Source organism: Olea europaea, chromosome 23 (assembly GCF_002742605.1).
Source record: "Olea europaea var. sylvestris chromosome 23, O_europaea_v1, whole genome shotgun sequence".
NCBI lineage: Eukaryota > Viridiplantae > Streptophyta > Magnoliopsida > Lamiales > Oleaceae > Olea > Olea europaea.
The window spans coordinates 8,312,506-8,326,527 of NC_036259.1; the positions used below are offsets into that span (position 1 = coordinate 8,312,506).

General features: G+C 32.6%; 1 protein-coding gene across 1 annotated transcript; it reads right to left on the minus strand.

Annotated features, from left to right (window-relative positions):
- Nucleotides 1-3,171: 3,171 nt before the first annotated feature.
- On the minus strand, nucleotides 3,172-4,110 carry LOC111371897 (vascular-related unknown protein 1-like). Its single transcript, XM_022994051.1, has 2 exons — nucleotides 3,650-4,110; nucleotides 3,172-3,569 (listed from the first exon to the last, which is right to left on the minus strand). Exons 1-2 carry the CDS (start codon nucleotides 3,959-3,961, stop codon nucleotides 3,378-3,380), a joined length of 504 nt encoding a protein of 167 aa, XP_022849819.1. The 5' UTR covers nucleotides 3,962-4,110; the 3' UTR covers nucleotides 3,172-3,377.
- Nucleotides 4,111-14,022: the final 9,912 nt, after the last annotated feature.

Sequence of the window (14,022 nt, forward strand, 5' to 3'; positions counted from 1 at the left end):
AATTTAGGGTCAATTTGATTGTAAATATGAAATTTGAGTGGAAAGAAAACGAATTTCAGGAAATTGAATTGTTTAGAAATTATTTTTCTGAGAATTGTAAATTATTGTGTTTGATTGGTATAATTTTTCACGTGAAAAATGTTGAAATAAAAGTATTTTTTGGTGTTCGTTTGACTTCGTTTTATATAAAAATTGTCAATTAAATTGATAGATTTTACTGGTATTGAAAATGAAATTTGTTTCCATTGTCAAAAAAAAAATTCAAAAAAATTATCTATCTTTGGTGTTCTTTTGACTTTGTTTTAGATGAAAATTGTCAATTAAAAGAAAATATTTTTTTTACAATAATTCTTAGAATTTGACCAAAAATGAATCATTTTCCTTCAAAAGATGGAAAAAGGTCTATGTGGTACCAAAATGTGGAAAATGAATTCTTTGAAATTTTTTGCCAAACATCTAAAAATTGAAAAGTCGAAACTCCAATTCCATTTTCCATGAAATTCCACTCCTATCAAACACTGATTTAATAATGATAAAACTTGATAGTAGAACTCATGCTTATTTTGTTATCAACCGCTTTATATAAAATTTCAATATGTTAATTATTTTCTTCTACTGTTTGGTACCGATTTAAATCATATTTTAATTTAATAAGCAATTTTAATCACATATTTCATGGGTCCCACAACTTTTCAACCACACATTTTAAAATTTTTGATCAAAATATACTAAAAATCTATTTTTAATCCTCATCAAACAATGGCATAATAACTTCAATGCACTTGTTGGAAAATTCATTTTTTCACTAAAGTAAAATTACATACTATACATTTTGTAATTTGGTGACACTAAGAGCATTTGCTTCTATTTTGTTGCCTTTTGTTGCGAGTAATATTATTTAGTACTATTTTTAATATTAAGTAAATGACATGTTCAATTCAGTTGGCTCTATATCCTTACAATTAGTTGAACCTATTATATAGCCCTTGTTTGAGCTCCATTTTTTCTTCAAAATACATTATTGAATAATGATTTGACAACACTTCAATTACACATTTTTCAATAAAATAATATTATACGTAAATTCATAACTTTTATTTAATTTTTTAACAACACATTTTCCATTAATACACTATTCAAAAATGTATTTTTTGACAATAATAGAGCTCGAACAAGGGCATAATAACACGTGTTTCAGCCCTTCTTTGTTGTCCATTATTTGAAAAGTTAAAAAGTTCTGAATGATATTTTTTGGAGAATGTGGTAAAAAAGGAAAAAAACTTTATTGGTTTATGTGTGGAATATTTTACTGTGCAAATATGTAATAGAGAATAATACTGTAGTAAATAATTAATAAAATTTTAAAAAATGCCAAACAGGGCTAACTAGGTTGGTGTAAACACCGCTAGATTTTAAAATTAATGGTGAATTTGATGTAGAGTAACAAATCCACTATTATGTGATATTTATAAACTTTTACTTATTAAATCACAACTTTGTATGTCATCTCTTTGATTGATAAATACAAAGGGTAATTGGCACAAAACGTTCCTACGTTTCATGTTGATTGTGAAAAAGTCCCTAAATTTCATTTTTTGACATTTTTACTCTTATTTCAACGTTTGATTGTGCAAAACATCATTTTCCCTATTTTTGAACGTAAAATAACTATTATACCCTCTTATTTAAAACAAAAAACCAAAAAAGAAAGGAAAAATAAAGCGCAAATTGCAATAATCCTCCCGAACGTTTTGAAAAATATAAATCAGTCAAATAAATTTTATATATATATATCTCTTTCTTCTCTTCTCTCCCTCTTCCTCCACCACCAAAATTCCACCCCTAGCCACCTTGGGCGCCGAACTGACATACCATCTTGAAGCCTTCAATTCCCTCTTCGAAACGCACCCAAGCTCCGATCATAACTCCAATTTATTTGACCAAAGATTGAAGCCAAAATAGGCTGCTCAAAATATATTTAAACAATAAACTCCAAGCAATCTGTCCATGTTCGTTCGAAATTGGCCAAGACCCATATGTTCGGTGGATGCACCATGGTGGGGCGATGCTAGTGGTTCTGGTCCACTATCGGGAGTTACATTGTCGACGCCGAAATTCGTGGTGGAGGGGGCTGACTGCGCTGTGGAGGAAAAATTCTCTGTCTCTGAATTTTTTGACTTGTTTGATGTCCTGATGGCGTTTGTAGGTGTGTAGTAAGGAGAACGATCGATTTGTGGAGTGGGTATGACATCGGTGTCGACGAAAACTATTTTCTGACTAGATTTTGCTGCATGTTCATCTGGTTTTGGTTCAAATTTTTGATCAAATTTACCGAAATTGGGGCTGGCGGTTGGGTGAGTTGTAAGGAGGGCAGTGAGGGCTTCAAGGTTATATGTTGGTCCGACGGCTAGGGTGGTCGGAGGTTGGGTTTTTGATTATCCATAGTTGGGTTTTTTATTTTGTTGTTTAAATATCTTTTGGGTAGCTTATTTTGGCTTCAATTTTCGAACAAATCGATTGGAATTATGGTCGGAGTTTGGGTGGGTTTTGAAGAGGGGAAGTGAGAGCTTCAAGGTAGTACGTCGGTCCGGTGCCCAAGGTGGCCGGAGGGTGGAGTTTTGGTGGTGGAGGAGGAGTGGAGGAAGAGGGAGATGAGAGAAGAAAGAGACGATTTTTCTAATTTTTATAATTTATTGGACCGATTTATTTTTTTTCAAAACGTTTGGAAGTATGATTACAATTTGTGCTTTATTTTTCTTTTCTTTCTTGGTTTTTTGTTTAAATAAGAGAATATAATGGTAATTTTACGTTCAAAAATAGGGAAAATGATGTTTTGTGCAATCAAACGTTGAAATAAGGGCAAAAATATCAAAAAATAAAAGATATGAACGTTTCCTTCAATCAACATGAAAAGTGGGAACGTTTTGTGCCAATTACCCTAAAGACTCAATTTAAGAGATATTTTCTTTTACAATTGTTCCTAGAATTTAAAAAAAGAGGGAGGAAAAAAAAAAAAAAAAAAAAAGTTGAAAAAGTTGAAAAAGTAGGGCCATATGAACAAAAGGAAGAAAAAATTATTTTCATAAATTCATCTAAATGCTCTTTATATCGAAAATAAATAAAGAGCACTATTTGAGATGATCGTAAGACATTCAAAAATTTATCTCAAAGTAAAACTAAGAATTTCATTACTTAAGATTTAAATATTCAACAAGTTACATTGGAATCTTAATTTGTACATAATTAACTACAATCCAAGTAACTGTGACAACTAAAATGAAGTCAAGAAAATAGGTTCACAAATATTTTTCATCTTCTACCACATGCTTATATACAAAATATGATTCGACATATCTCCATATTTTTTCCTGGGGTTTTCAGCGAAGATGGTTCATGAGCACTGCCACAGGCACCAGACAAAACTCCCTCTTCTTTTGTTCCATATACTCACCACTTCTTCGATCAGCAAAATTCCTTTCGTCTCTCTCATCTGTTCCTTGTATTGAGAAATTATTGGAGCCGCCTTCTGATCTTTTATAATTGACATTTCTGGGCTTCAAACTGCTAATCTATTCACAATAATTATTTAGACATTTAATATAGTTAACTATGTTTTGTATATAATATATAGTGGAATTCATCTGATTACCTTGGGGCTGTTGACTGGAGAACTAGCCGTATCCTCCAAATCATCACAAGAAAATTTCTTACTATCTGTGTTCTTGAATTTCAATCTCCTAGGAAATTGAGAGACAGCGAAAGATGGACACTGGATAACTTGATCATTATTATTAGGGCCATTCCATGCAGCATCAGAAACCAAAGAAGGACTGCTAAAACTGTCCATGGAATATGAGTTTTGGCTGTATGCAAAATCCTCCAAATAAGTTGTCCAACCACTCTCTTCAGTTCCTCTTAAAGAAACTTGCTTGCTTACAGATGAATTCTCGGGGTCTTCCATACATATAAGGAGAAGAAAATTGGAAGAGAATAAATCAGAAGATGGGTATTGCAGAGTTTTAAAGATGTACTATAAGAAGGGGAAGGGTAGGAATGTGGAGAAAAAGGATGCCCACAAAGTGGAAACTTTCTGTGGGGCCAGAGGGAGTTAGAGGGAACATGTCAAAGTGGAATAAATCAGATAGAAAAATCAAAGGGAGAAATAAAATAAAAGGGATAAAAGGGAGAAAATCTGCAAACATAGGATTTTCATTTGCAGTCTCTATGGATTAATGCATCTGAAAAAAAAAAAAAAAAAAAAAAGGAGAAAAAACAATCTAAAAACAATTAGGGGTGTAAGCTAGAGAAATTAAATAGTAACTTCGCCCGGTTTGGTGGTCTTTATTTGTAAAAACTCTATATTTTGAATAGTATTTTTGGAGTATGTGCTGTTAAAAGTAGAGGAAAACGTTGGAATTACCTATAGAATATTTTATCGTATGAATTTGTGATAGAAAATAAGTATTAGAAATAATGTAAGATATATTAAAAGGAATCAAACAGGGATTCATTCTTAATGATTTTAAAACTGATTTGACATATCTATTCACAAGCAAAATTTCAAGCAAGTTGGGACCAACCAAATTGGTTGTTTACTCGCATTTAAAGGGAGATTAGCATTATTGTCAAGCAATAACATTATAATTAAAAATTTGTTAATTGGATTACTTAATTTAAGATTGTTTAGGTAGGAACCACACAACTTGCTTGTTAATTGAATTCCTACCCTAAAATGTTTAAATATATTGGTTAATTACATAAGAGGTTACTAATTTTTCTCCTAATTGCAATCAAGTCACTAAAATTCAATTTGAAGCAATCAAACCGGCAAAGTTTAATTTAAAAGCTATTGGTTCACTCCATTTGGATTTTGTTAATTTGTCTGTCGAAGTAGTTGACATAAACATCAAACTTAACATGTCAATCTTAGTGAGCAGATTTGTATGATTGACGGTCACTAAACTTTCACCTTAGTTGCAACCAAGTAGTAGTAGTACTATTCGTTTGAACAAGAAATTTATTATCCTACTATGTGTCGGCATTCTATGTCTTATGTAGATCAATGGCCAAGCTAGTAATTTTTCATTTGGGGGCTAGTTTCCTCGCATATTTCGGATAAGAAATCGTTATATTACGAGTTCAACATAATGAGACGATGATAAATAATCCAAAATTATCTTTTAACACTCATTTTAACATAACTTTCGACTTATTTTCAAGCTATGTTCTTGACTCGTTGGAGTATGTTCTAAATACTATTTCAAAGTATTCATGCATTGAATCCGTTAAATTGAATAACCATTCAATGGAGGGTTTTAAAGCTAAAGTAGGGTTAGGACATCAGGTTCTTGGTAACGTTTGAAAGAATTTATGGCAAACTTCGCAATGCATATTTTGAACTAAAAAACCGTTGAACAAGAAGTTCAAACTAACAAGCTAAAGGAAACTACTAGAATTGGAGTTTAATTTTATTTTCATTTTGCTTGTCGTCAATAAGTAATTTTTTAATTAAAAAATTAAAATAAGAAAAAAAAAATCAGATAATCCTGGGGGGTTTGGAGTCGATGTAGACTGATGGAAAAAGACTAGGGTTAATCTTCCACACCCCCTCCAAATTGCTAAGATCCTATTATTCCCATCTCTCAATTTCTTAAATAACTTCCGCCACAATGCAAATCGTCAAAATACAAACAGCAATGCACTTTCTTACTTCCTGTTTTTGTTGTTGACGAGGATGTCGATGAGGAAACAATGACGAGGAGAAATGGTAACTCGAATGTTAAAGAGTGTTTTGAATTAGATCAACCGTGTTTAGGGTTTGAAATTATGCGAGAAATATGAAGTAACATTGGGATACTTATTGGGTTCAATATTTATGGGAAGAATTAAGGCAGTACCAATTTTCTAGGCAAAATGGAATTAGAATGTCAATTTCTAACTTTTTTCTGTTCGATAGTGTTTTATTTTTCAAGGAAATTAAATTCTTGGATTTCTTGGGAGTTGTAATTTTCTAGCTTTTGTGATGGTGGGAATTGATTTTCCCGATTACTATTGACTTCATTTCTTATTATTTTTTTTTTTGTGTAATGGAAACAAATTCTAAGAATTATTGTAAAAAAATATTTTCCTTTAATTGACAATTTTATATAAAACAAAGTTAAACGAATACTAAAAGATAGATGATTCTCTTGAAAAAAAATTTCTTTTTTTTTGTTTTTTTATTTTGGTATTGGAAATAAATTTCATCTCCAATACCAGTAAATTTTATTCCCTTAATTGACAATTTTCATGTAAAACAAAGCCAAACGAACAAAAAAAAATACATTTATTTCAATATTTTTCACTTGAAAAATTATACCAATCAAACACAATAATTTACAATTCTCAAGAAAACAATTTCTAGATAATTCAATTCACTGAAATTCTTTTTCTTTCCATCCAAATTTCATTTTTGCAATCAAACGGACCCTAAGTAAATCTTCTTTGAAAGAAGATCGAATACTAATTGGAAAGTTGGTTGCTTAGTTTAGGAAAAATACAAAGTCATAGTATTTCCAATTTTTCCATCAATGACAACATTTATCAATTTGTAAATATGATGATCGAAGCCGCTACAATGCGAAAATAATAGGTTTACAATACACACACACACACACACACTCAGAGACTGATCTAGCACCCGACGAGACGATGTTGCCTCCCGTGCTGGATCTGTTGAGAAAAAAAGATTAATGAAGATCTATTTTAAATATTTATAGTTTGAATTTTTTATTTTTTATTTTTTGGGCTAAAAAATAGTTCTAGTTCTAAAAATCATTGTTTTCGAAATTTTGTATAACTTTTGCCTAAACTTGGAGTTTTTCTTTACTGTTTAAATCAGATTTTATGTATAAAATTCATCTTGTCTTACTTAAGTTCATAAAAAACTTGAAACTTGATCGTGTGTCTTATTATTTTGGGTTGTATTGGATTATATTTTTAAATATATTTGACATTTACATTTTAGTGCATTTATATATTGATTGAAATTTTTTAATACAATTTAATTAAATATAATAAACAATCTTACTATTAAGACCGTCAATGGTCAATGGCTGTCCTAGCCTACTAAACATCTTGAATCCACCATTGTATATACTAACCCTAACTCGTAAAAGATATTAGGAAAAATCCAAAAATACCACTATACAATACTGTTTTGTTTCATTTGGTGTATTTCCCTCCGCTCACTCCACTTCAGCACAAGCCTACTTTTTAAATATATATGCATTTCATTCTATATGAGCCACATATTCTAGTAGAGAATGAGTGAATTTTGTTTGTGAATCGCAATTTGTAAAGAGATATCAATGGTAAAGCTAGCTAGTTTCTTATCCATATCTTATGAAATATTCTTTTCCAGATTACTTTGAGTCAAGTTCCTAGATGACCAAAAAAAATGTGCAATTGTGACCAAGCGAAGGATTTTTATGCATGGACAAATATCACTAGTAATCTATTTAGTGCTAACAGAGTCTAGAAATACAAGCTTATTAGCAACTCTTAAACATGAAGGGGTACTTTGCTGATCTTATATATGAAACACAGAATATGTTAGGTTTTATACCCAATAAACTCGGGCGATGATTTAAAACAGTTGTCGGATAATTTATTGACACGATGGACTTGACTCAACTCGAATACGAACGACACTTTTGGAAGGCCCAAATTGGAGTTGAATTGGCGATTTGATTAGTATGTGGTTTTGGATTATTGTTGGTCCATTAACTTAGCCTATTGAGAGAGAGATATATCTTTGGCCCATTTACATGAAAAAGTTAAGCCCAAACCTAATAACCTTAGGTATCTATATATTATGCTTCTTCTTCTTGCACTCGTGTGGGTGGTGTATATGCATTTTGAAGAGGGAAAAACATAGCGAGGAGCTGTCTCTTGGTTGAGTGATTACCATTGCTACCTCTTTGTTTTTCACTTGCCTTTATAGCTTATAAATCACCACCACCATCATCCTTTTTGGATGTAAAACTTTTGGCAACCAAAGTGGAGGAAAGTTTTGGGTCAAGCTAAGGTTAAGTGGTGCTCGTTTTGCTTTTTTGAGTTCGGAATTACGATTTCTCAAAAAAAAAAAATCGCGACAAATGATATCAAAACTTGCATTGTTGAGAAATTTGTGATTTTTGGAGGAAAAAACCATTGGAATCGACCCTAAAATGAAGCTGGAAAATATGACTAAAAATGCCTAGTTTTGAAAAATTCTGGCCAAACTTGTTTTTACATTTTTTGGCCAAACCACAGACAGGTTGGAGAAACGGTGACTGTTGGTGTGATGTGCAGACCAAGGCGATTCAAGTGGAGTGGTGCGTCATCTTCGGCGTCGACATCAACGTTAACACGTAGGGATTTCGGCGAGGCGCGTGGTGGAGCATGGTATGGATTTCGGAGATGATCTCAAAAGGCTGAATGCTGCTGGTGGTGATACGGACCTTGCGGTACTGTCAAATTTCAGTTTTGAGCAATATGGTAAAAGTTGAAAGATTTTTCCCTTGGTCGTTCGGGTGCTGAATGCCGTTTTTTGTTGCTATGATTACTGGAAGCTTTAGGGTAAGCAATGATGATCCTAAAGTGGTGAATTTGCTTCTCTCGATATTTACAAACTTTCAGATGTGGTCCACTTAGTATCTTGTTCTTTACCATTTGTTGTTGCAGCTAAAACTATTGTGTAGGGTAATTATTTATTTTTTGCACTAGAAGTCATTGTGTGGGATGATATTAGGTCTGAGGTCATGGTGAAGGGATAACCATTGCTCGTTGCTAGACCTAGTAATTATTTACTTTAAATTCTTTGTGAATTTGTCAATTTTTCTACATTATTAGAATTGCATGTAACTTCAGGAAAGTTTATTTGATCATTCTATGTGAATTATGTTTATACTTTACTTGTGGTCATTATTTGATATTGATGGCATGTGTAGGTTTAAGGCAAATGCTAAAGGTAAAATATGCTTTAACTGTGGTAAAATTAGACGATGAAATAGATTGTCCTAAGAAAGATAATAAAAGAAAAGATAATGAGGGAGGTGAGGCAAATGTTGTCATTGGGTCGTGTGATAATCTGTGCAAGGTTTATTGAGTATAAACCTAATTACTATATATACATCTGTGGTAATCCTTTCTGCACGTCGGTGATTATTTAATTTTGGTGTGTTGATATGTTACACTTTCAATAATTTTGATGTGTGTAATTGTATGAATTAGAGTGATTTTATTACTTTGTGTAATGTGTTTGAATGCATAGTGAGTTGAGTTTTGTGGCGTACTCCTTTTGCTTTGTGAGTGGTGAGGAAGTGTGGTAATGAGATGAAAGTTGGCAGCCGTTTTCTTCTTTATCTTTGTGAGTCTGTACGGTTTGTGAGATTGTGTGAGACAGCCATGCATGTAGGGTTATTTTCTTTTTCTGTGTGAGCCTCTTTTGTGAGTGTAGTGAAGTAACCAACTCTTTCTTCTATTCTCTTTACGAGTGCCATTTTCACCTTTTGCTTTGTAGATTTTTTGAGTATTGGTGATTGGAGTAACCTTGTGCTACGTAGGTCAATTTAAATTGAGCTCTAACCTTTGTGGTCGTCGAAGGTGTTGATTTGCCATAGTAAGTTTGTAATGCATTAGCAGTGTACTGAGTGTCTTTGGATAATGAGTTGAGAGGTGTTTAAGTGTTGGAATCCTTTATCTGTGAAGAGACTCTGTACAGATGGAGTATGAGAGAGGCACTTCTATCACTTCTATTAGGTGGAGACCCATTATCCACGTAGATTGAGGGAAGTGATGTGGTGATAAAGGATTATCTCTTGAACTTAGGATCTATTGAGATTACTGGTTAGACATGAGTTGATTGATCAATCTAGTGAGCACCGTGGATGATGAGAGGAGATATGTGTTATCGAGGTGTGAGCAACACGGAATGGGATAGTATAAGTGTGGTGAGATATGTTTGACCGTGTGTTTGATTAACTTGGTGTTAATTTGTTATCCTGTGTGGACTTTTTTGAAAGATCTGTGTGTGTTATCCTATATTATATCATCATCACATGTTCATTTGCTCTTCATTGTTTACTGTAAATAACTGCTTTTACTTGGGTGTTCTTGACCTTAGCCTAATGAGTATATGGAACATGTATGATATGTGTTTCAGAGGTAAGGTCTGTCATTCCAATTTTATTGGTTACTTTGATTATGCAAGTATAAATTTTGTGTTTTGATTGTTTACAGATTTATTGGGCATCAAGGTGAATATTTGTTAGGTTTCGATACCGAATAAATTCGGGAGATTTATCAACATTATGGACTTGACTCGATTCGAATATGACCTACACTTTTGGAAGGCCTAAGTTGGAGTTGGATTGGTGATTTGATTAGTATGTGGTTTTGGATTATTGTTGGTGCACTACCTTAGCCCATTGAGAGAGATATATCTTTGGCCCATTTAAATGAAAAAGCTAAGCTCAAACCTAATAACCTAACGTATCTATATATTATGCTTCTTCTTGCATCCGTGTGGGTGGTGTATGTGCATTTTGAAGAGGAAAAAACATAACGAGTAGTGTCTCTTGGTTGAGTGATTACCATTGCTATCTCTTTATTTTTCATTTGCCTTTGTGGCTTGTAAACTATCACCAACATCATCCTCTGTGGATGTAAATCTTGTGGCAACCAAAGTGGAGGAAAGTTTTGGGTCGAGCCGAGGTTAAGTGGTATTCGTTTGGTTATTTTTTTATCCCAGAATCAAGTTTTCTCGAAAGATTTCCGCGACTAATGGTATCATAATTTGTGCTGTTGAGAAATTTGTGATTTTTGGAGGAAAAAACCACTAGAGCTGACCCTGAAATGAAGCTAGAAAATTGGACTGAAAATTGTCCAGTTTTGAAAAATTCTGGCAAGACCTATTTTTACGTTTTTCGACCAAACTACAGACCGGTTGGAGAAACAATGACCATTGGTGTGATGTGTAAACCAAGGTGATTTAGGTGGAGTGGCGTGTGAACTTTGGCGTCACCACCTGCGCTAGCCCATGGGGATTTAGAGAGGGGCGTGGTACGGATTTTGACGATGGTTTCAAAAGGTTGAATGTTATTGGTGGTGATGCAGACCCTGTGGTATTGTCAAATTTCAATTTTGAGCAATAAGTGAAAGGAGTATTGAAGTGCCACAAAGATTGTGCTCCAAATTCTTAGTCACGGGTTACACAATCGAAGAGGTTCTTCGATGATTTACAGGTTGGGTAATCAAAATCTACTAAGATTTAGTTGTGTCAAAACCAATTGTAAGTTATCTTTTTCTAGTGGATCCTTTTTTTATAAAATTAGTTCAAAAGTTTTTGATCTCTATAAAGAGTTCTTCAAAGGATTTTCTTTCATTATTAAATTTGGTGTTATTTACTTTTTCGCTTTTGATCCATATTGTACGATTGACCTTTAGGATTTAATTTGACATTAAACTTAATCAACTATAATCAATAAATAAATGACTTGTTTTTTTGATTATTTTAATTCCGCATCATACACTTTTGAGTGTAGTTGGGTATAAATGTTCGGTTCGATAGAATACTATTATTTAGTAATATTTTTTTCCACTTAGTATCAGAGCTTTATTGCGATCCTTAACCCTATTTTATCTAGAAGAGTCAATCACTTTCTGATGAAGATCTAAGAATGTATTCATTAGGCTTATGACCAGTTGTTTGAGGAGAGTCTCAAGTTTCAAAAAGGTTAATAGATCAATCTTTAAGAAAGTGAATAAACTTGAATTAGAAAAAGAGAGTCTGGTAGTCAAACTTGAGGAGTCTGCCCAAGGTCTCGGTGAGATGAGAATTGAGAAAGAGTCTTTAGAAGTTAAAGTTAATATTCTTACGAATGACCTTGAAAAAGCAAATACCAACTTTAATAATTTTCTAGTGGTTCTAAGAAAATTGATGACATAATGATAATGGGTTCGAACAAACCAGTTGGGAATATATGAGGTTTAAGCTTTAAAAAATAAACTCCCATACCGTTTCCTATTCTAAATACAAGTTTGTACCCGTCCCAATCATGCCTAAGGTTTGAAACTTGCAATCTAGCGTTGCTCCTTAGTTCAACCCCATGTGTCATCATCGTGATAAGTTAGGACATAAGATCTAGGGGTCACAACTCTCGTGTAGGAACAATAATCGAGACATCACTAGTTTTTTTGTGCAACATAGGTTTCATCAACCTATGGTTTAGAATTTGAAATCTAGATTAGCTCCTAGATTCATTCCCACATATGACAATTGTGGTGAGTTATGTCACATAAGACCTATCATATTTGATTTGGAATAACAAATAAGATCTAACTACTCATGTTAGATTCTTCACTAATTATGTGAATCACTTGACTAATATGATGAGTTATTGACTAAAATTACATTTTCTTCTAAGAAAATTTGGGTTAAAAATAGTGAATTCGTTTTCAAAGTGATGTTTTAAATTACGCTGTTGTCCGCATTACTCTTCATAGTAAAGAGCGTTTGTTTGCTTTATTGAGTAGATTGTTAGGTGCATGTAGCTGCATTGTTTGTGGATTCTACTTATTCATGCCTTCACTCTAATCTTTTCCTTATTTCATTTGATTTGCATTATTTATTTTATTATTATAAAAAACAAAACCAAAAAAAAAAAAATGAAAAAGGAAAATGGATTTTTGATGCTATAAAGCTTAAAGTGATGTCATTGTGTAAAGTTCAAATTTGTAATTAGGAATTTTTAGAGTTGTAATTTGCAATTTCAATATTCAAAATCATGGCTTTTTGAGTTGTAATTAAAGTCAAAGTAGCTTGGGGTTGATAAAGTTCTAAAATGACTCAAAAGACAATTCAAGAAGAATAAGAAACGAAGATGACAATCACTTGCTGAGAGCTAAGATAGTGCTCGAGTGCTCAGAACAGAGTCTCAGCTTGCTTGGCATGGACCTTGTGCTTGAGCGATGGAAGCAGCTTGTTAATACAGTGTCAGCGCTCAAACAACAATGACATCCGGCCAACGTCATGACTCTATTTTAATGCTGTTTTTCAATTTCTTTCAAAATAAAACACTATCTATTATATATACCCATGCCATATTCAAAGTTTTTTTGAATCATTATTTCTTATTAGAGATCACATTCTTGAAGATCCAAAACATATTTCAAAGATCTCTTGATTCAACCACTAAATCAATTCTTAAAAAATTCATCCCAAATATTGTTTTATTGTTTATTGAGCTATAACTTTAGTCAAGAGATTATCCTTTGAAGATCAAATCTATATTCCAATATTTTTTTGCCTTACCTATAGATCAAAACACAGAAGATCATTAGATCATTCACAAAAAATCTTACCTTCATCTATAAGCCTTCAGAGTTCTGAAGTCGGTGAAGAGGCACTTGGAGTTCCAGGGCTCTGAAATGAGTCCATTCTTTGTGATCCACGAGGAGAAAAAAGTAGTTCAGAGTTGTTGGAAAGTGGGATCGCACAATCGAAGAAGTTTCTTTGTGATCAACAAGTTAGATGCTTTGAGTCAGTTAAGGTTTAACAGTGTATGGACTAATTGTAAGTTAACTTTTTAGTGAATTTTACTGGCAACTTTGCTCGAAAGTTTTTGATCTTAAGAAAGGATTTTCCTTTGTGATCATATTTGGTGTTGTTTACTTTGTTGCTTTTAATATATACGTTTATGTGATTGTTTAACATATGGTTAATTGGATCAATAAGCTTAATTATCTAGAAATAATAATTAAGTGACTTGTTGATTGTTATTGATTAATTTCGCATATTTGTGTTTAAATATTTTTCAACAATTTGGACATGTTATTTTGTGATCAAGTATTAGGAAAATTGAAAAGAAACTCATTTAAGCTTAACAAATCAAACATTGAAAGAACATTCTTACTTGTAGTTTACATACTCTGCAAATATATAAACCATATAAAAATATTCACACATATTTAAATTATTGGAATACATAATATTTCAAG